The 24,016-nt window shown below is 43.6% G+C and overlaps 1 protein-coding gene across 1 annotated transcript in view; it reads left to right on the forward strand.

The window, feature by feature from the left end:
- Positions 1-4,094: 4,094 nt before the first annotated feature.
- The window catches only part of LOC130195767 (protein inscuteable homolog), a 52,517-nt gene continuing 32,595 nt past the window's right edge, over positions 4,095-24,016 (forward strand). The window contains exons 1-2 of the mRNA XM_056417474.1: positions 4,095-4,318; positions 22,926-23,020. Coding sequence (XP_056273449.1) covers positions 22,944-23,020 — 77 coding nt within the window. The 5' untranslated portion in view covers positions 4,095-4,318; positions 22,926-22,943. The remainder of the gene's footprint in view (positions 4,319-22,925; positions 23,021-24,016) is intronic.

The following is a 24,016-nucleotide window of genomic DNA, read 5'->3' on the forward strand; positions in this document are numbered from 1 at the left end:
CCAGCAATTAAAACCTCCAGAAAATTATTAGAATTAATATTGTTTTCCAAGTTTAAGTGTGAGGCACTTTATGTTTGTTTGTTGACTACCGAAAGAACACCGACATTAAACATTGAATGGGGTCAAATTAATCCTAAGGCGGGGGGAGGGTGTAAAATTGATTCGGGTCAAAATGACCCTAAGGCAACACAAGGGTTAAATGAAGATAACATTAAATGAATCATGAATCCTCTCTCTACATTGTTAATGTGTACATGACTATTCTCTGGTGTTTAGTGAAGTCTCTACATATGTGTGAAGAGGCCGATCTCCAGTGTTCTAATGGTACATTGTGTTATCGCCTTAAAAGACTAACGGAGGGGTAGAAAACCCTTGAAAACCCTTTTTATGTGAGCGCAGCTGAAAACAGTTATGCTGCTGAGAGAAGCTATACAACTGGCCTTCCTTTGAGCCACAAGAAGAACAACATTAATATTTACAATAAACATCATTATTTCTAGACTTGTCAATGTCTTGACTAGATTTTATATTGATTTTACAATTTATTTGATAAATAAAAGGGTGATTTTTCATGGAAAACACCAAATTGAACGGTCGTGTACATAACCTTTAAAAAACCCTCCTTGTTTTTAACGTTCTTTCCACTCATCTCACTCTCGTCTTCCTCTCTGGACTCGTGCTACAATCCGCATGGAAACTTTTCCCCCGGATGACTGAGGAGGAAAAAAACAAAACAAAAAAGCAAAACCCCCTCTCTCTCTCACTTCTGATAATTGAGGAGGCTGTGGGCCGATTCGTGGCTCGGTTTTGGGGTTTAAGCTCCTTTCTCAGCAGTATTGTAACAATCCCACCATGCCAATGAGAATAGCAGTCCTAATGGCACGCAGCTGCTTTGAATGGGGCCCATCCAGTCGAAAATTAGATGGTTCGTCTTAGAGAAACCAAGAACCCCCCCCCCCCGCTGTCTCTCTCTCTCTCTCCAGAGAGAGGATGTGTCGCCCGTCCAGTTCCCAGAAACCTGCACCACAAAAATGATTTCAAAACCTGAGGTTTTGCTTCCTTTAAAAAAATTAAAATGTTTTAGGGGATGAGTCATGATTTCATGTCCAGACAAGCTTCTTTTTTTTTTTAAATCAATGCGATCGCTCGTTGAGCGTTTCTTCAAAAAAAAAAAAAAAAAGGTACATCGCACAGGATTTAGTGTCGAGGGCAAAGTGACTTGAGAGAGAATGAAGTCACCGTGTTGTAACCGGAGCTCCTCTGTGGTGAGTTTATGCGCCTTTAAAGACCTCTTTTCAAAACCAAATTCACTTATAAAAGTGAAGCCAACGCTGAACTGCCTTTAAACTTGCATTCTTTCTCATGACCAGCAGGGGGCGTTTTCCCTGCTTGCGGAAAGAAGTCATATTGAATAGAAGTCGATGAGAAAACAACTCTACTTGTGCTCTCAGTTGCTGGTTTCAAGTTGCATGATGTTCATTTAGTAAATGATGGTCTGTTTTAGAGCCGAATAGACCGTGAAGCGGATTCTGCGTTGCCTTGGCAGGGACGAACAGAACGACAACAATTACTTTGTGAGCGCAGAAAAACACTTGAAAAAAATACAAAGGCAGCAGTTTGGGTCGTTTTGTCCATGATCAGAAGATTCACCATCATGACAACCAACAATGACTTGTCTCAGCTTTTTACACGGGGTTAGCCCTTGTGATACTGGGTTAGCCCTTGTGCTACGGGGTTAGCCTTTGTGATACTGGGTTAGCCCTTGTGCTACTGGGTTAGCCCTTGTGCTACGGGGTTAGCCTTTGTGCTACTGGGTTAGCCCTTTTGCTACTGGGTTAGCCTTTGTGATACTGGGTTAGCCCTTGTGCTACGGGGTTAGCCTTTGTGCTACGGCGTTAGCCTTTGTGATACTGGGTTAGCCTTTGTGCTACGGCGTTAGCCTTTGTGATACTGGGTTAGCCTTTGTGCTACGGCGTTAGCCTTTGTGCTACTGGGTTAACCTTTGTGATACTGGGTTAGCCTTTGTGATACTGGGTTAGCCTTTGTGATACTGGGTTAGCCTTTGTGCTACTGGGTTAGCCTTTGTGCTACTGGGTTAGCCCTTGTGCTACGGGGTTAGCCTTTGTGCTACTGGGTTAGCCTTTGTGATACTGGGTTAGCCTTTGTGCTACTGGGTTAGCCCTTGTGCTACAGGGTTAGCCTTTGTGCTACTGGGTTATCCCTTGTGCTACGGGGTTAACCTTTGTGCTACTGGGTTAGCCCTTGTGCTACGGGGTTAGCCTTTGTGCTACTGGGTTAGCCTTTGTGATACTGGGTTAGCCTTTGTGATACTGGGTTAGCCTTTGTGCTACTGGGTTAGCCCTTGTGCTACGGGGTTAGCCTTTGTGATACTGGGTTAGCCCTTGTGCTACGGGGTTAGCCTTTGTGCTATTGGGTTAGCCCTTTTGCTACGGGGTTAGCCTTTGTGATACTGGGTTAGCCCTTGTGCTACGGGGTTAGCCTTTGTGCTACTGGGTTAGCCCTTTTGCTACGGGGTTAGCCTTTGTGATACTCTGTTAGCCTGTGTTGAACCTTGACTTTTAACCCGTGATTGTCGGAGCTTATGGGAAATGGTATTCCTTAATGACAGCTGAATAAAGTAATAAACAAACAGGCATATTTGTATATTAAAATGACAATCTTTATGTAAATATATTGAGTGAAGCACATAACATTAAGAATAGTTTAATTGTTTTCAGTTATTTGCGTTACCTTAAATGTCAATTACACTTTATTATTATAATTTCTTGTTTTCTCAGTTTTTCTGGAACATAACTTGGATTTTTGTCACTGTCTTGGAAAAAGTTATATGAGAAGGTTAATAATTCCCTCATGTTTGTATATTGAATGAACTGCTGGGCTAGTTAGCTTAGCTTAGCATGAAAACTAAAACTACAACATTTTGCAAAATCCACACATGGATTAGTAACATATACTTATTAGTTAGCATTTGAGGATTTAGAACAATTTGGTTGACCTTTTGTCAGGCAAGCCGTATTTAGGCGAAGCTAAGATAACAATCTTGAGGCTCTAGCTCAAACGGTCAGAGTGGCGTCAATCTTCTCTGAAGCCTCGGCGGCAAAGCAAATAAGCGTATTTTCCCAAATTGTAGAACGAGTTGTGTATAGCATGGGGTCTCGCTGAGAATTACCTTTACACTCAGCAACGTGCCCCTAAATGTGCTTTAATGCGTGAGGAAATGATGTAACATCGGGGAGGAAATTAGCTGTTTACATTCAGTTTTCAAGCTAAAGCTAATATTTATTGACTCTACATAGAGTAGCGTGGCCTTGTGTGCGAGTGGGAGTGCGTGCGGCGCCGCCCTCCTTTCGCGTAATCACGTGATAATTATCCACTGAAGAATATCGGAGCGATATGAACTGCACAGACCAGCTGAGTCTGGCTCATAATGCTAACCGGCCGACCGCCGCTTTAACATTTTTCCTTCCCAACAAGCTCAACAATCTTTCCATAAGGTAGTCATTTCCAAGGCCGACGTGAAACCAGACACCCCCCGGCGGAGCGCTCGCGGTGAAGGTCCAGAAACAACATCGGGCCGGCCCGACATCCTCTCACCTTCCCCAATCCCCCCTTTTTCCGTCTCGCTGGGAAGGTAAACACCTTTTCGCCGTGTCAGAAATGGGATTTCACTGCCATTGCAGTTACTTCACCCCCCCTTCTCTCTCTTCGTTGCTCACCCCCCCCTCCCTCCCTCCCTTTGCCGCCACATCTGGAACCCAGCTCCTCATTTATTTATGTGGTCTGGGTTGCTTCTTCTTTCTTTTTTTTGTAAGTCTTATTTAAAAGTCCTTTTTACCTTGTCTTGTTGGCAGTTTCTCTCCATCTGATGAGCTCTGCAATTACATCTCGCCATAACGGGTCACTCTGCAATTACATGCCCCACCACAGAATACCCCCCCCCCCCCTCCTCCTCTTGAGCACCACTGCTCATATGGTCGACCGAAATAGAATAGTTTCATGTCTGTTTGGATGCCGTCCCAGTTGAAACTATGCTCCGCCGCTTGACTGACAGTGGGGATGTGGGCTTTTTTTTCTTCCCCAAGAAAAAAAAAGCCCTTTAAGGCCAGTCCCGTTCAGACTGCGAGTTCAGTTCCCACTCCGGCAGGCTTTGGTGGTGGTTGGCCCAGCTGGGCTCCGAAAGACAAGAAACAGAGCGAGACAAAGTCAGAGCGAGAGGACGGAGACGGACAGAAAAGAACCTTCGAGTTGCGACTATGAGTCCTCTCGGGAACACTTAACCTTTCCAGTCGCTGACCGGGTGAGTTTGACGACCTCTACGGGATCATCTCGACTTCTGGGAATGTTGGAATTATGCTGAACTTGGAATAACTTAGATAATAAGAACACGGTCCGTCATGTAATGAAACGTCTTCAACGGTTGTCCGCTTGGTTGACGGAAGTTAGAAGAGGGGGTTCTCGTGCAAGGTGCCTACATCGCTTTCAAACTCCCCCACATGGAAACGGGGCGCAACTTACCTTTTGTTTTTCTTCATGAAAGTATTTTTGACCAACTTCCAAGTTTGCTTTAATTCATCACGGAAACCTTGAAGGTATTCCTAAGATGTCGGAAGCATCTGTATATATATTTTTTTGTGCTGTGAAAAATAACGCGTTAACGCGTTATGATTAAATTACAGGATTAATTAGTTCATTTTTTTTAACGCATTTAACGCATGCGCAGAATGAGCTTCCAATCCGTCTGTTGTTGGTCATCTCTCCAGCAGCATGTCATTTTGTCTCTAGTGTCGCGTTAACACGGCTCCGATCTCCGTGTCGCGCGCCGCAGAGCTCCGATGCCGGCGTGTGCGCGCGCATCGGGACGAAAAAAAGTCACTTGTGTTGCTATCCCTTTTGTGGAAACTCAACGATGAATACCAACGGTCCTTTCAGGATTCTGTGTTCATTCTCCTTTGGAAAGATATTTTGTGTGGTTTTTTTGCTCCGAGTCACGCTGGAGATGTTTGGAGATGGCCGATCAGGGTTGAGTGGGAGCGATGGAAGCTGAGATTGTGTACAGTGAGGCTGACGGTGATGACGAGGACACAGCTGTGTGTGTGTGTGTGATGTGGTGGTGGAGAAACGAGTGAGTTTGAGGCAGAGACAATTAAAGACTACAGCAGAGGGTTGTAATTATGCGTTATTACATTTTTATCTTTGTATATTTCTCTTCTTTGCCTCTTTTGCCAAATCTCAAAGTCCATCAACTGCCCTTCAGGGAGTGAACCCTCACTGACTTCACCTGCCATCACCTGTGTGCTCACTTTAAAGGCATGAGTGGAAGAACATGAACCGAACAGCACACACGTTACCGAGAGTTATTTCTCTTTTCTGTAGCCACGTAACTCTTGTAGTCACCTTGCAATTACATGGTAAACACACACAGCGCTGATTGGTGAGTTTTATATATGAACTTCTTCCATTCGTGATCCCCAGAGGACGCATTCTACAGACTTTTTTTAAATCCTTGGACTTTCCCTCTAGCGCTACCATGATGTTGACATTTTTTAGTTTCTTGAATTAAGTGTCTTGGCAACTTTTGGGGTGGATTGGAATTCAATTGGTTCCAGACATGCAATGAACTGTAATAACTATGTTGACCAAATATCTTAAAAAATAACAATGACATCACCATTGGCCTCAGTTGTACTTGGTGTTTAATGCTCATTAATATTATGGTGCTATAAGTGCACTAAACTCCAACAAGCATTGACTAACCCCTCACGTGCAATGTGAATGTCTTAAAGGAGAAAATCAATGGGTTCTTTTGCAATAATTAGATATATTCGAGTGCAAAATGTATTTATTTCTTCTCATTGCTATTTTAGAACCTGTGTTGTCAACTCTAGATTTCTGTTTGATGATGTTGTTTGTCTTTTAACTGCACTGATCAGAAAAACGCACTTCTACAGTAATTTCTTTGTATTCTGTGAAGTGACAATACTGGCTTTCTATTCTTTAATTAGCTAACGTTAGAATGCTATCACGCTAAAATACGACAGTGAACATGACAAACATGCAGCATGTCGGCCTCATAGATCCTCTGAGCCGTTGTCATTCTAGCCTCAATTCTTTCGAAAAGGGGCTTGCAGGTGTATTAAAATGCTAGTTGTGTCTATTTCATTCTTAATCAAAGTCCGCAGGATTGCCCTGAACCTGCTCATTGTCCAGTGGAGCGTTCCTTGAGAGCTCAGAGACTTCTCAATGAGGAGCCCTGAAGGTTGTGATTGATCCTCTGAAGCTGCCAAAAACACAAATAAAATACATCAACACGGAGCTGAAACATCTTCAGAGTCTTCCTCTGTTCTTTAATATTTCGATGCGGTAACAAGCCCAGCATTTGGCAACTGATATGAGTCACACGTGTCATACAACGCAACTTATAACAACAAATAAACTTTACGAGGCAAAGTGATTGGTGCATTTACACTCCAAAAAGAAACCCGACAGCTTAGCATCAGTCGGAGAGAGAGAAAGAAGAGCGACGTTCTTGTGATTGGTTTGAACTCTTTTATCACCAGCAGATGAGAAGCGAGGACAAAAACTTCCTGTCAAACATCTGTTCTGCAGTCATATGTAACGTTACCGGACGGGCCGGGGACACGCAGCGCGGCCGCCTGGCGACCAGCTGGGGAGGGCGTCGCGTGGTCAACGTGAACCAGGCGCGCAGGTGTGGCGACACGCTGTTTTCACGAGGTTTTCTCTCCGAGGGCGGAGCACCTCAGGGTTCACGCTCGTGAAAAGATCATCTCTACTCCCCCGCGGCCATTGTCTGAGACATTAAGAGAGCGCCTCGCCGAGGGTGTGACCGAACGCTGGGAAACCGCAGCTGAAATGACAAAACGCCAAAGGCTGCACGCGAGTGTCTGGTTTTGGAGGATGCCAACGCGTCATGTGTCCAGACGAGCGTGCTCGTGCTAAACCGGCGTCATGCTCCACATGAAGACTTCTTTTACTCATCAAAGACAAAAGTCCCACCCATCGTGTGTATATATAGTTGCTTTTTTCATAACGGTTAACACATTTTTTCCCCCCCATCCGTCCTCTTTGTGTCTGTGTGGCCTTGTTAGAGTCAGATCCAGGTCATTTTTTTGTCTCTCCTCTCACTAATCTGCCGTCCCCCACATGCCATTTCTCCCAACTGTCCTCCCAACGGCCTCGATCCAGATGCCCACCAGTTGTGTAATCCTTCAGTGAAAACCACCGCGTTGCACTTAACAACTAGAATGGGCACTCGGTAGAGCGCATACCTTCGCATATCACAAGATTGGGCATTGCATTATGAACATTTTGGCATTAGTTGCATGCCAATTGGATACAAATTTACCGTGCTATGGTAAAAAGAAGATTTTGACCTTTGACCCGATTGATCCCAAAATCTAATCAAATGGTCCCCGGATAATAACCAAACATCCCACCAAATTGCATGCGATTCAAGAAGATTTTGACCTTTTCATGACCTTGACCTTGACCTTGCCCTTTGACTCGATCGATCCCAAAATCTAATCAAATGGTCCCCGGATAATAACCAATCATCCCACCATATTCCATGCGATTCAAGAAGATTTTGACCTTTTTCATGAACTTGACCTTTGACCTTTGACCCGATCGATCCCAAAATCGAATCAAATGGTCCCCGGATAATAACCAATCATCCCACCAAATTTCATGCGATTCGGTTTAATACTTTTTGAGTTAGGCGAATAACACGCATACAAATAAATACGCGGCGATCAAATCATAACCTTCCGCATTTTCAATGCGAAGGTAATGATGTCTGTATGTGTGACCTGGGTTATGCAGTCGGCAGCATAAACATCGGGCGAGTTTGCTTCGATCCGACAGCTCCAAAACCTCCAGAGTCTTGTCTGGAGGACGGGGGAGGCTGTGGTTCAGGATCTGGAGTGGGATAGTGGTTCCATGCCCTCTTCTTCTATCAATGTGTTGATGTGTCCATGATCAAAACTCTGAATCCCAATCGTCCCCTAATGGCATCTACACTACTTCCATTGTGTTTTTTAAAAAATCTAGGAATTTGAGGTAATGTTGACGCCCCAGTTGATTAAAAATCGATATATATCCCTGTGGGGACTCTTTCCAGTCAGTGTGTGAGATCCTGTCCCTCTCAAGTCATCTCTATGTTACCTGCTGTCTGAAACAGGGTTCTTACACATTTTGATCAGTGGATTTCCAGGACTTTTCCATGACTTTAAACTAAATTTCCATGACCAAACTGAAATCTCGGTTTATACATGAAAAAGTGAGAACATTTAGTATTTAAACAATGTGAATTCCAAAACAAACAGTATACATTAAATGAAAGAAATGAATAAGAGACAATATTTTGATTAAAAGAATAAACATTTGCTTCCCGAGCTATGGCCAGCGAACTTTCCAGTTAAGGTGCGTTCACTTGCAACGTGGAAAAAAAAGAAAATTGCGCTGCCAGTATGAGAGCGTATGCCGGCTTATATTTTGAGCGTCTTTCTTTAACATATTCATTATTTCAAACTTGGCGTAAATAAACATGTGAATATAACAAATTTCCATGACTTTCCCAAAAACTTTTGTAATTTAAGTTTTTTCCATGACTTTTCCAGGCCTGGAAATTACCATTTTAAAATTACATGACTTTTCCAACCCTGCTTAAAGTGATCCCAGACTGTCCAGACAGGTTCTTGTAACATGGCTACTCGTAAAGAAAAATTTCAGCCATTGACGAACTTTTGGTTCCAATTCAAGACGCTGGTGTTAAGGCACTTCCTCATTGAATTTCACTTTTCAGACTCGGGGGGTTGTCGCCCGGCCGATCCCTTTGAGCTGCTGACCTTTGACCTCGGCGGAGCTTAGAAAGCATCTTCCTCCGCATGGAGCCGACTGCCCGTCTCTGACGCTCATCAAAGAGGCATTTTTTGTGCAAAGTGTGGAGATCGTAAACAGGCCCGGAAACCCAAAAGCTTCGTCGTTTACGCACACCTTTAAACAATGTGCTATGCCGTGAATGAGAAAAGCCCCGACTTCAATGTTTACCACGCGTCACGTCCACGCGTACGTGTTTCGACGCCGCTTTATTGCGCGACAGTGTTTTCGTGAAGCGGGGACTCAATTAGGAGAGTGCAGGTATACATTTCTGCGTAGGTGGGCCCAATACGGCAGCCACTCCGGGGCCCCGGGGGCCGGGGAGATAAATCAATATCAGGCCGGTGGAATTAGAGCGCCGCTTGCGTTGACCTCTTTTTTTCTCCCCCCCCCCGCTTCCCTCCTTCCGTCTCCCATCGGCTAATTGGAGGGAGGTCGAGGCTTTCGGTCGCTTCCTCCGTCTTCTGGATGAGCTCCGTGGGCCTTTGTTTACGGGGTCATTAGGGAGATCACGGGAGGAAATGGAGGACTTTAGTTTGCCAAGCGATTCACAGATGATGGAAAGGTTGAGCTGCTCCCTCCTCCTCCTCCTCCTCCTCCTCCTCCTCGTGAAGAAGTCTTGAGAGCACCTCAGGGAGTCTTGAGGAGTTACGACTCCTTAGTGGGTGTCATTTTCTGTTTGGGTAACCCCCGACCACCCTCACGACGACTGCCTCTGCCTCATGGCTGTTACCACTTCAGACGACTCACTGGAGATGTTTGAACATGTGAAACCAAACTACGAGTCGTTGAAACAGAATTTATATAAATGTATTCACGGTTTCTAAACTCAAAATCTCAGATATGTCCATTCAAATTTATAGAACTTTTTATGCAATGGTTGAAGGGACATTTCCTACAGGACCGTAATCTCTGTTTTATAAATCATTTTGACCTAATCAGGGCTGCAACTCATGATCATTTTCATTATCAATGAATTAGACGACAGTTCATATCTAGCCAGATTAATCAAGAAAACTGAGAAAAATAGAGAAACAAATTCAAATTGCTTTATTTGACTGACCAACAGTCCAAAACTTCAAGGTATTTCATTTGCAATCATATGAAAGCAACAATCCTCACATTTCAGCACCTGAAATAAGAATGTTTTTTTTACATCTTTGACATTGTACATTTTCCTCAAGCTGCATTTGTTTATTTTTCTTTCCATTGTTTGATTTAACTCGCGCAAATAAACGAAACCCAATCAAACTGAAGCGGCCCGTAAGACCATGGTTCAATTACAGCAATCATTTTGACAGTCGGGTGTTTTTTAACGATCCATATCTTTTGAAATCACACTTTCTTGAGGTTTTTTATCTCAGAGAATACCCTGTGTATCTCAAATGAGACATGGCAAGGCTGGTTTTACAGCTCTAATTACCCAGAAAGCTCTCACACGTGTTTACCTTCTGTGGGCAAAGTGGGAAAAATGTGCCCTGAAATGGCTTTTCTTGAAGTGCTACGTGGAGTGCACATATGGAGCTCTTTTATTTCCTGCATACCTTGCGATTTTTTGCAGCCGATATTTACTTATCACATTGACCCCATGTGTGCCTCATTTTCCTCGCATGTGTCTTTTAGTTCAGCGGTGAAATAACAAGTCGGGCGGAGGAAAAAAAGAAAACGCCCTGAAGTGGTGCCTGTGTTCCTCGTCTTAGATCTGGGCGATGGATCTATCCTTCACCCTCGATTCTGACTCTTCCCTTCTACCCTGAATACACACACACACACACACAGACCCAGCCCACCTAATTTACCCCCACCCTCCTAACGTAAAACAGCTGCAGAGTTGACTCGCAAAGGAATTGCAGCGATTACGCCCTCCCCCCCTCCCCCTCTCGGCTGTCTTCCTTTCAGACATTTTCGCGCGCTGCCCCGAATATCAAGTCACTCAGGAGCCCAACATGTGGCGTTCCCGCTCCGAGGTTTATTTACGACCCCGGGTTGTTGAGATAGGAGGTCATGAATTCACAACGTAGCTGCCCGTGCGAGGGCGGAGATGGATAGACCCCGGCGCTATAAATCGTGCCGGATGGATCGCGCTCCTGCGCCGTCTAGGTCTAGTTTTGGGCCGTAACTGGAGCGACGCCATTTCCAAAAGGCACTCCGTCTAAACTGAACGGCGCCGCGTGACATAAATGCCGGTGACTGAAGGGAGAAAATCATTTACGGCGACGCTGAGGGTTCAGGGCGCCCGCCGCTGCCGGGATCTCCGCTTCAGAGGATCGCTTCGGCCTGGAGTCCGACCCAGAAGCTGATTTCTTGAGAATTTATCGCCGGCTTTAAAACTTTGGCCATGACGCCGTTGAAAAAGCGATGGAATTTTAAGATTGCTGAAGGTACTTCGATGTTGTTAAATCCCGAGATGTAACATATAAACAGGAGCCGAGAAAACAAAGACCCCAGAGAACAATTGAAATCAAACTAGTACCCCATCCCCTTTGAAGAGACATCACAACTAAGTGTGGATTGCTTCACCGTTCTCTTCCTGGACTGGGCCTTTGCATGTGTTGCAGCTGTGGGTCTATTCTCCATCTCCTTAGCTACTCGTATCTGCACCATCAGAAACCTTCGGCAGGTTTTTCATGTGCCACAATCATCAAGCTGAATTGTTCACAGGGTTCGTACGGTCATGGAAATCCTGGAAAAGTCATGGCATTTTAAAATGATAATTTACAGGCCTGGAAAAGTCATGGAAAAAACTTAAATCATAAAAGTTTTGGAAAAGTCATGGAAATTTGTTATTATCACATGTTCATTTACGCCGAGTTTGAAATAATTAATGTTTTTTAAAGAAAGACGCTCAAAATATAAGCCGGAATACGCTCTCAATATGCAAACTTTTCTTAATGTTTCATGATTATACCGAGATTTCAGTTTGGTCATGGAAATTTGGTTTAAAGTCATGGAAAAGTCATGGAAATCCATTGGTCAAAATCTGTGTTCAGCCGTCTCAAAACCATGTGAAACACATAAACCTGATGATAACGCGTGAAACACGCAGCGGGCGTGGCGTGTTTGCTCCGTGTGTGTTTTTCAATGCAAAAACAACATCTTCCCAATGCTGTTCCTCGAGGGCGAAGCTAAGCGTGGCCTCAAGTGTGTTGCTAGCTTTGTAAAATCCCCTCGCTCAAATCTTTAAAAATCCGTCTCTCGTGACGCTGTGGTTCAATTCGTGTTGTGTTTGGATTTCAGTTTGGGTTCGGGAATCATTTTCGGGAACGCACTCTTGTCTCCTGCGTTTTAACCTCAACATTTGTTTATACTTCCTCGGCTCCGAGGTGACTCAGGAGAAAAGTGGTTTCTCCCGTCGTTGCGCTGAGGCTCTCGGCTCCAATTGGGTTTCCCCCTCTTCTGTGCCACGAGGACCGCTTCTCAGCCAATCGCACTCCGTCTCCGAGGCCGGGGTGTGGTGGAGGGTGAAGTCATACACGCCAACGCCCATCAATCCTGTTATTTTGAATAAGCGCACTGAGCTGTAACTGATCTCTGAGACGTTTCCTTCTGTCATGTCTCGTGAGTGTAAAAGCAACCCTGAAGACACCCGAGGAGTAAGAGTAAGGTGATGCGGGGTGATGACAGAGTGGTTTGTTGGCAACGTGTGTCGAGTTGCTCCGACTGATTACGGTCATGCACCTTACTCTTACCTGACCGTGCTGTAAGCCCGTCTCCAATTATTCCAGCGGGACTCCCCATTAGCCATGTGGCGTACGCGCGTGCGGAGCTCTACGGGCCTCGCTCACTTATTATTTAGCAGCTCCTGAAGGTTTTTTTTTCAAGGCCGTCGCTGCGCCGGTGTCGGGTACCTACACAATTCCCCTTCACTGAGCCCAGGATCCAGTTCCACTTGGAGCTGCTCCCGTATGCCGCCGAGCTTCTAAAAAACTTCCGTTAGCTCTGGATTTTGACTCGTCCGCGGCCGATATCACCGACACCATTTATTTCGGCTGACTCGTCGATGGAACTGGGATAGCGTGAAATGCATTCGGATATTTCTCTTGGCGTGACGGCTGGGCAGTTTTGAGCTCTCAGGAGGTACGGTGCTGCTATCATTAACATTACCCCGAGAATGAGAATTATGGGTACTTTTACGGCCGGCCGTAAAGAACCAAGACGACAATGTGTTCACTTGAGCAGACCTTGTGGTAAAGCGATATGCTTATTTATGCAGCTGAAATGTATCTGCAATGGAGGTGAAATAAGTCCCGTGCTTCTTAGGGTCAGAGGAATGAAGCGGGCTGAAGTCTAACGGCTACCAGTCGTAACGATCCGTTCCCTTTTATTAGGGTGACATTCAGCAGGGTGGCTGATTTCGGGGTGGGGTTACAGGTCCTGTGTGTGTGTGTGTGTGCAACTTGACCCCATCTGATCTCATCTCGGTCCATAAGCGCAGGTTGTCTAGAAACCCCACACGGTCGGAGCTTTTAACTTCGGTATTATTATATACAAAAAGGAAAAAATGCTCCCGGACCCAAATAGATTGCATAGTTTCTGGCCTTACAAGGGAATCTTCTCATCCAGTCCTGTCAGGAGAACAGAGCAACTAGAGAAAACCAAATTATTTTACTGTACACACTGGCAAGAAGGGCATTCTGTGTGTCTGTAAAAAGCCTTGTACTGTATGCTACTTTTGTCATGCTGGGGATGCTGGGAACATTACAAACGGCGCACATGCTGGAAAATTGCCTTTTATAGTTTGTCTTTTTTTTAAGTATATACTTGGAGTAAAGTTCTGCAAAAATGAGTCCTTCAATCTGGATATCAGTTCACATTGTTGTAAAATAAGATAATCCTTTAATAGTCCTGCAGTGATGAAAAGTACAGGATTACAGCAGTAACGTGCACACAAGACTAGTAAGATCAAATATAACAATATGCAGTTAACAGTTTGAAAAAAATAATAAACAATCTACGGTAACTGAATAATATATATATATATTTGGCACTTCTAGTTCCTTCTGCTCAAAATCAGTGTTTTTTGGTTAGATGTGTGTAAGAAGTTTAAATAAAATCCATCAGTTAATACCCCTTTAAGCTTTTAAATGTCTTAAAATATGTGTTAGATACTAACTCCGTGATAGTAGCTTTGTTGTGTACTAACGCGCTCGGTTTCTTTTATAGTTATAGTTTTTATACTTTTTACAGGGCTCTCAAGTTTTGAAGACAGGCAAGAGTGACATTTCCATCACAAAAGTTACTAACTAGATCCTAACTCTGTGACTGTAGCTTTGTTGTGTACGAACACGCTCGGTTTCTTTGATAGCCGAACGTTAGCTTTTTACTTTACACTTCAAAATCCTATAATGTGTGTTAATTTGTGAAGATTATCTTGCAGAAACAAAATGTGTAACTTTGAGCAATTTTCGTGAGCTAAAACATTTTCTGCAACGTTCCGGAATCCCGTGTGACGCTAACTTCTGTGGTCGTCGTATGAAATTACACTTTAAGACACTTTAAATGTCTTAAAATAGGTGTTTGATACTAACTCCGTGACTGTAGCTTTGTTGTGTACGAACACGCTTGGTTTCTTTGATAGCCGAATGTTAGCTTTTTACTTCACGCTTCAAAATCCTAAAATGTGTGTTAATTTGTGAAGATTTTCTTGCAGAAACAAAATGTGTAAATTTGAGGAATTTTCGTGAGCTACAAAATGTTCTGCAACGTTCCAGAATCCATTGGAAAAATCCCGTGTGACGCTAACTTCTATGGTCGGCGTACGAAATTACACTTTATCCCCTCACTACTCGATTTGTCTCCGTCTGATGGCTGCTTGAAAAAAGAAAGGAAGCGTTTGTTCCCGTAAACTGCGAAGGAGAAAAAACAATTTGGCCAAAGTGAGACGCTTTGTGCCTCCAGTTCTACGTCCTCGGTTACTCTGGAATGAGTGACAGACGGATAATGGAGCAAAAACGCTGGTTCTGCGGTCAGGCTCGCTGCTAACGCCGAGCGATAACCGACTCTCTCCTTCACCCAAGTGGATTTTTTTAAACTTAAAGACTTAAATGATCCATCACGGAGGCATGCCACTACTTTCTCACACACCGTCGCAACCTTCTTTTTATTATCACAAACCAGGAGAACTTCTTCAGCTTTGAGTTTCCCAATGGACGTCCCCTTAATTCACCCGTCTTTCCCAGCAATGTACTGATTAAATCTTAAGCCACCCAGTAAGTTGTTGAAAAGCCACTAAAATATGACTCATATTGACCGGTTGTCCGTATGCCGCCCACGGCACCACTGGAGTTATTCCCAAAGCGACTATTTACCTCAAGCTGCACTTTATTTGCCTCTAAATTTAGCATGGGTCTTCATTATCCACTTTATTCCCTGCTCTTGCTGCCAATGGAGTGGATCAAAGCGCTCTATAAATGCAGTCCAATGCGTTCTTTATTCGTTAAATTGGTTGTTAAGTTGTCGTCTGTTCATTTGTATGTTTTGATGCCTCGTTGCTAACAAGATTTTCAGACAGATAATAAAGTTGAAGAAGTTTGACGTTGAAGGTTGACATGTCAAAATATTAGCATTACACCTAAAATTGGATTAAACCAGAAGAAATTAACATGAACATCTTTCAGATTAAATGATCAACCTAGTGGGTTCATTTTAATTTTCAGCTAACATTTGTGTATTTTTGAGCTATATTTGCCTTGACAGCCGTATGGATGACATGCGGCAATGGTCCCAAGCATGATGAAACCATAGTATATTGCATTTAAGTAGTCTTACATTGACAGCTAAACCACCAAGATGACCCGGGAATCATAGTGTGGCTTATTTTCGTGCTTAGAATTAGTCAGTCAAGTCAAAACTACTATGAACACATCCTATGTGAACCGTGATGACGTTAGACTCCATGTTAACCCTCCTGTTACCTTAAAATTTACTAACATCTTTTACCCTTTTTGACCACAGCAATTAAAACCTCCAGAAAATGATTAGAATTAATATTGTTTCCCAAGTTTAAGTGTCAGGTACGTTATGTTTGTTTGTTGACTACCTAAATAGCCCTTTAAATAATTAAAAATGTTGATATTTCTTATATCTATTACACAGTGAAAAACAGCCTGAGGTCAAATTGACCCCAAAGAACAACATTGCGTACAAGTTGTGTACATGACATTGAAAACATATCATCATGTGAATTGTATGTTTTCCCAGTTGTCCCCAATAAATTAAGAACATTTATGAAATATGAAGCAAAAAAAATTATGTCAATCATTTTTGTAGAGACGTCAAACATTGAATGGGGTCCAATTGACCCCAAAGGTAATAGGAGGGTTCCTTCCAGCTTCAGCAGTCTCTCTTCCTCACAATATACTCTTAAAGTGTTATATATAAGTAATATTTATGCATGGGAACGCTGCTTACTCGCCATCCTCCTCCACACTATTTATATCACAGTGTGCCACACTCGACGTGTGATGCTCCTTAACCCCCCTGTCACCGTCCTCCCCGAGGCACCTCGAGACATTGACATTGTTTTTCTATCATTAGCCACATGGCTATAGTGGCACCGCTGGAGAATTTGGTTTTGTGTGTCTTTAGGCAAATTCACAGTGCTGTTGGTATAATGTTTTTTTTGCTTAGCGTGTGTCCGAACATGGGAAAAAAACGTAGTTAAGAACTTTGTGATGAGGAGAATCTGGAGGTAACTTGTGGAGCTGTCAGTGAGTTAAGTGGCGGTGTCCACTCTGTCGGATGGGATTGAGGCGTAATCTGAAGGATGTCTATTATTCTGGACGGACCACAAGAAGACCTGGACGTAGGCGGAGCGGAAAAAGGTGGTGCAGCTGCTATTTTAATGAAGGACTTATCGGGGACGTGGGAAAAAATAGTCCCAATCTGGTAAAATAGTTTGCAGAAGAAGTCTTCATGAAATAATCTATTTGTTTCCAAATTAGCATAAATCTTTATTTTAAAATGTAATTTGAAGTTCAGTTTGTTTCAAGTAACGCGGATACAGAGTTTGACCCTTTTGGGGGTCTAGAAGGTGAATTTAAAACTTTAAACCTGTAACTTTTAATTATTTGTAATTGCCATTTTTTAATCCAGCTCTATGTTCCAAACACCTAATATTTTCACAAAATTATGGCCTAATATGCCACATCTGGCGAATCGAGAAATTAATTTATAATGTTGGATGTTCAAGACGTTTCTTTGGGCATGAGGCCACTCTTTCTGCTAAGAAAACTAACGGATATGTTTCCAATCTTACCGTAGTTGTCGTTCTATGTAAAGACTACTTTCAAACATGCATAGATTTTTAGCTTTTATGTTGCGGCTTCTCAATTCTTTTATTTGTTCTATTTACGTAAAACTAAATTGCTCTTTATGTAAGTATACTTACAGCCTCTTCTTGGATCTCAGTTTTATGTTCACCAGTGATGAATGGAGTGACGGTAGCCTCAAGTTTGGCTTGTGGCCAAACAGTTTGCTGAGAAGGTAATTCAGATAAAATATGAGTGGGCCGCTACAAGGCACAGTGTCAAACAAGAGTCTCTTGAAAAAGGGTAACCCAAGCTAGACTTGCTAAATCGCTAAATGCACATATGGGACTTCAAATATTCAAAATATTGACCACGTTGCAGATGCTGAAAAAATCCAAATAATTCAGTCTTTACTGACGTAACTCCAGCATAACAAACTCCTGTTAGCTGAGTGTCAGTTTGGCAAAAACTTAACTTAAAAACAAGTTGCCCAGACCGATGTTATCTGTGGAATGCGCTGCATTTAGACTTGCTGAGACTGTGGGCAAGTCTGTTGTGTCTTGAGAGAACAAGTATGTCCTCACAATGCCTGGCTTTAAATAGTCTACCACTAAGTAATGTTAGCGTATGATACGTTAGCTTAAGTTACTTTACATAATGTTAGCTTAAGTTAGATTAGGGTATGATACGTTAGCTTATGTTGTTAGTATACTTAATGTTAGTTTAAGGTTCTAGGTAGTTTAAGGCTGCTAAGTAATGTTAGCGTATGATACGTTACCTTAAGTTACTTTACATAATGTTATCTTAAATTAGATTAGGGTATGATACATTAGCTTATGTTGTTAGTATACTTAATGTTAGTTTAAGGTACATTAGCGCGTGACACGTTAGCTTAAATTATATTAGCTTATGATACGTTAGCTTATGTTATGTTGGTTTACATAATGTTAGTTTGAGTTCCATTAATGTATGATACATATGCTTAAATTACATTAGCTTATGATACGTTACCTTGTTATGTTGGCTTACGTTAGCTGAAGTTACATTAGCGTTTGATTTTCCATCAAATGTACCACAGTGAGTTCCATATTATACTTCCTGTTTGAACACATTAATGTTCCTTTTTTTCCAACAGTAGTTCTCCCACAATTCTTCACATCAGGAATAAAAGTACCGCTCGTGCAACACATTCAGTACTTAAATTAATGTGAACATCTGTAAATCCGTAAGTTCTACTCTATCCGGCGGTAACCCATATACTCTGTTTACATTATTGCTCAAACAAGGTATATATAGGAAGCTTAATGGGTTACAGGTTGAGCTGAGCATGGCGGGAAAACTGCCTGAATTCTTAAATTGGCAGCTATGTGCTATAAAATCTTACCAAGGGATATACTTACTGTGTATTGTACTAACCATGAAATGACCTCACGTTTTAACTACGATGATGTAGAAAATATCTTTTGCATTGTACAGTTGGAGAAAAGAGCTGACTCACCAAATAGTTAGCCAGTAGTAAACATCCGGCATTATCTGCTGCCCTGTGAGGGTCTCTCTGTCCTAGTACAAGGGCCCACTTTGAGCCAGCCCACAGTGCGTGGGATGGGAATGTCGGGGGTCCGTGGCTCAGCCCGGCCTGCTTCCAGTTTGTTCCCAAACAGCACCCCACCCCGCTCTGCTTTTCCACCCCTACATTGACAGCTCCGTGGTGGGACTGCGACTCCCGTCTCTTGCCGTGAGCCCAGGCTCCCGGCTCAACGACGGGACGTGAGCGGCGCGGCACCGTTGATTCGGAGCACGTCCACCGGGTTTTAAGGCCAAAGGCTCAGGAACAACTTCTGAGACGCTTGGCGTGAGTTCGGAGAGCAGCGCGAAAAGAAGCATTTTGTCCATGATTGCTGGCAGTTTTGCAAATCTAGCCAAACCATAAGGAATCGGTTACATAACGAGGCCCTCCAGAAACAACAAGGATATACAACTTTGAAGTACTCCGTCATGAACTCAATCACATTGTTCAAGCTGGTTTGGGCCTCTTAAAAAATGGTGAGTGGTTTAATTGTTTCTTCTGATTTCCTTCAGAGTTGGATTTCCTTTGTTTTTGTCAAATAAATAGTCATCGCTTGGCACAATGTTGAATGGAAGCCACGGTGGTTTCGGTTTTCTTGTTTTCTGCAGACCAATTTTTGCATTCAGTTGGTGGTTTTACTCAGAATCTGCGAAAAGGCAATTTTGCGTCGCCGCAGAATATTTGAATACGGACTGGAAATGTTTTCGTTTTTTCATCCAGTAATTCTGCAGTTACGGAGAGCACAAACAATGAGGTCGGCAGACATTGACATCTTGATGGTAACTTGGCGCTCTCCTTTTATTTGTCGGTTAGGAACGAGGCCCTAACAAGCAGACTAAGGGAGAATATCTCAGGCGCTACAGTGTCGATGAACAAAAAAAATTGCTTTCGCAAGTCGTCTAAAAACCCTACTGGCATGGAACTTGTTTTTTTCCAGGAGACGCCATGTGATTTAGAAAATACCCCCACGTCTGTCTACCCACAGGATAAATAAAGTCTGTAATTTAATTGAATTTACTGAGATTATCCTTTTGGGTTTGATGTCAAGGATCCGCATAACATACAATTACATAAAAAAATATTATGCTGTTTGATATTCATATTTAATAATATAAATATACCGTTGTATAAGCTTATTTTATGTTTATATAATACTCACAAAGACATCTGGCAAATGAGTCTCCATGCTGTTTGGAGAGATGAGCCTCTTGAGTTTGAATCCATAATGCTGTCCAAAACTTAAATTTATAATTGCCGATGCCATAATTTGCAACCTGCAAAGAGGTACCTACGTACTGGTCTAACGTCTCTATCACATGACCTCAGAGGAATACAGTGGATCAATTTGCGGGGGAATTTTTACTTGACAAAGGACATGGCAGATTTGGATTAAAATCACAGACGACCTCCGCAATTATTACTAGAGGTACCTCATACTAATCTCATGCAACTATGGACTTTTGACTTTAGATAGGTACAACACATCTAATTTGAGAGTGTAACCTAAATAAATCTAATAAATGAAAGTATTCATACATTTTGTGTTACACCCATTCAATATAAATATCTTCATTTTGTAATTGATTTATTTAAATGTATCAAACAATATTTAAATGTGTCACCTCGAAGAAGGGCTTGAATCGGTTTTTTGAGTGTAGAACAAATATGATCAAAACAATGCTGAGACGTGTGTTACGTGTGAGTAAGGTTACCTGGAGGTTTATTGTTTTTACTTTGGTCCTTTGTGGTACGAGCCTTTAAACATTCGCTCAACCTTTGTCTAACAGTTGAGCTACAGCTAACATATGTCAAGGCTGCGTTAGCTAACGTAAGAAAGGACAAAAGGTGAATCGCATACAGGGGTTGGCGTGACTACAGACAGACGTCACATGAGAAATGACTGAAGAACATTCGCACAGCATTTAAATCCCTCTCGACACACACACACACACACAGTTACAGAGTGGTTGTTATTTTACCCGGCATGTGACATGAGGCCCAGCGACAGAGACAGAGGTGTCCTTTGTTTGGCTACCTACCACCGACACGTTCTCCACGGCAACCGAGTGGGAGAAAACCCCAAAGGGGCCACTCGGGTTTCAGCCCAGACATCAAATATTGTTTTAAATGTCCACCCCAGCCGTCGACGCTGACCGTCTGCTTTCGGAAACTCGTGTTTCTGTAACACTTGCGGTGCTTCCTGTGCTTTGGGAATGTTTAAACTGTGGGAGGGGAGGGGGGGGGGGGGCTGCATCCCCACGGAAATACACCTTTAAAAATGTAAAGAGAAAGGTGCAGGATTACGACATAGCAGAGCGCCGCCTGTCCCCAAAACGTCCAGGAAGAAGTCAAATAAATACGACAACCTGCCGTACATTTTTTATTATTTTTATGTTGGCTTTTTTTATTTTTCTGAGCCGGTGGCCACTTAGCGCAGAATGACAGAGCTCACTCTCAGTGCAATGGTCCTTAACACGGCACTTAGTGGCACACTCTTAAGTGCTCAGGACTGAATTGCTTGATTGGACAACTCATCTCCATTTGTATGGTAATCCACCGCAAACCAGCCAGCGGCACATGTAATGAAATCCCGTTGGATCCGCGTCTCGTTGGCCGTGACCCCCCCGGCGCTCAATTACAGGGCCGGCGTAATTAATCTACACCTCTATTATGATAATTTAACGGCGCAACTATATATCAGCCCTCGTTCTCTGGGGGGGTTTCGATATTCTACTCTTATTCTAACTGCAACCAGAGGAGATGGATGAGTTTTGTTCCTTCAAAAAGTCTGAACGCCCGCGGTATTGGCCCAGTATTGGTATAATTTCTGATTCGCTGTGATGCTTTCTCTGAAAATGGCCCCCGGAGGACCGTGCCAAGACTGCAGTTAAAAGACCCACCCCTCCTCCTCCTCCTCCTCCTCCTCTCCATCTTCTTTCCTATCTTCTTTTTTTCCTATCTGTCATATCTCCTCACCAGCAGTCACTGATTTTAATCGCTGACTACACCCTCATAATTACGTGACCCGGGTAGTTTTGCGGGAAACATTAAAAAAATTTGCCGACTCATCGCAACGCTACACGGTGGATCAGTTATGGCATCGCGATATTTCGGACTCAACACTGCGGCAGCGAACAAGCGGGAATCAAACTCGTGACGTTCGCCGTGCGCCACACGCGTCCCTCCAGTATCACTTTCTTTATTGTGAGTTCTCCCGTAGTAGATTTATTGATCCCAACACTCTGGGAGGCATATCATTTTAAGCTGAAACCTGCTGCTTGACACCGGGAGTGTGTCTATGTGTGTGTGTGTGTGTGTGTGTGTGTATGTGTGAGAGAGATCTGGTCTCACTTTGTAACTACCTGCTCATTGCACCTCACAGTAAACAAGAAATGTGTAACCACACCACTGCTGGATATCATTAACTAAAAGGATGAGAGTGTGTGTGCTTCAGGCGGGAGGCTTCTCCCGATCCAGAACCGTCTAATCTAAATGGGATACATCAATAAAACGGCGGGAATAAAGTTGTGGGCACTTAAGAGCGTTAGCCTCTCTCTATCTTTTTTGATCCGGCCCCCCCAAAGTAAGGGAGGAGAGTCCCTGGCTGGCAGCGCGCCAATAAATTAGAAGATAAGAAATATTATTCCACTGGCACACCATGCGGCTTGCGGCTATTTAAAACAGTGAGGTTTATTGATAATGAAATTACTTTAGGGGGGGAGGGGACAAGAATAGAACGCATGGAGGCGGATCAATAAGGAGATTTTTGTCGTGGATAAAGGCTGCAGTGGCAAGCAACACAGCCAAGAGGAGGCAGTGTGTGTGTGTGTGTGTGTGTGTTGGTATTGAAGTATTCACTTTATTCCTAACACTTTTTCCCACACTTGAAAGGTGTAAAATGAGAGAAGACATCGCTCCTTCACGCGCCGTGACCTTGATGTTGACGACGAGGGTCGTCTTGTGACCTTGAGGTTGACGACGAGGGTTACCATGTGACATTGAGGTTGACGTTGATTATCATCTCATGACCTTGAGGTTGACAATGATGGTCGTCTTGTGACCTTGATGTTGGCGTTGAGGGTCGTCTCGTGACCTTGAGGCTGACGTTGAGGGTCGTCTCGTGACCTTGAGGTTCACGTTGAGGGTCGTCTTGTGACCTTGAGGTTGACGTTGAGGGTCGTCTTGTGTTCCAGGTGCTGAGCTGACGTGAGATGGCCTCGGACCGAGTGGCGAGCCCTCAGAGCGGCTCCAGACAGAGCAGCTCCTCGCTCTCCTCGTCCCCAATGAGGCAAGTGGAACCACCAACATTGACCCTCATGTAGACCACCATGTAGACCCTCATGTAGACCCTCATGTAGGCCGTCCTGTAGACCCTCATGTAGACCATCATGTAGACCCTCATGTAGACCATCCTGTAGACCATCCTGTAGATTACCATGTTGACCCTCATGTAGACCCTCATGTAGACCCTCATGTATACCGTCCTGTAGACCCTCATGTAGACCCTCATGTATACCGTCCTGTAGACCCTCATGTAGACCCTCATGTAGACCATCCTGTAGACCATCCTGTAGACCATCCTGTAGATCACCATGTTGACCCTCATGTAGACCCTCATGTTCACGATCATGTAGACCCTCATGTAGACCCTCATGTAGACCCTCATGAAGACCCTCATGTAGACCATCATGTAGACCCTCGTGCAGACCATCCTGTAGACCCTCATGTAGACCATCATGTAGACCCTCATGCAGACCATCCTGTAGACCCTCATGTAGACCCTCATGAAGACCCTCATGTAGACCCTCATGTAGACCATCATGCAGACCATCCTGTAGACCCTCATGTAGACCATCATGTAGACCCTCATGTAGACCATCATGTAGACCCTCATGTAGACCATCATGAAGACCCTCATGTACACCATCATGTAGACCCTCATGTAGACCCTCATGAAGACCCTCATGTAGACCATCCTGTAGACCCTCATGTAGACCCTCATGAAGACCCTCATGTAGACCATCATGTAGACCCTCATGTAGACCATCATGAAGACCCTCATGTAGACCCTCATGTAGACCCTCATGAAGACCCTCATGTAGACCATCCTGTAGACCCTCATGTAGACCATCCTGTAGACCCTCATGTAGACCCTCATGCAGACCATCCTGTAGACCCTCATGTTGACCATCATGAAGACCCTCATGAAGACCCTCATGTAGACCCTCATGTAGACCATCATGTAGACCCTCATGAAGACCCTCATGTAGACCCTCATATAGAC

This window comes from Pseudoliparis swirei, chromosome 6, assembly GCF_029220125.1.
Source record: "Pseudoliparis swirei isolate HS2019 ecotype Mariana Trench chromosome 6, NWPU_hadal_v1, whole genome shotgun sequence".
NCBI classification, from domain to species: Eukaryota; Metazoa; Chordata; class Actinopteri; order Perciformes; family Liparidae; genus Pseudoliparis; species Pseudoliparis swirei.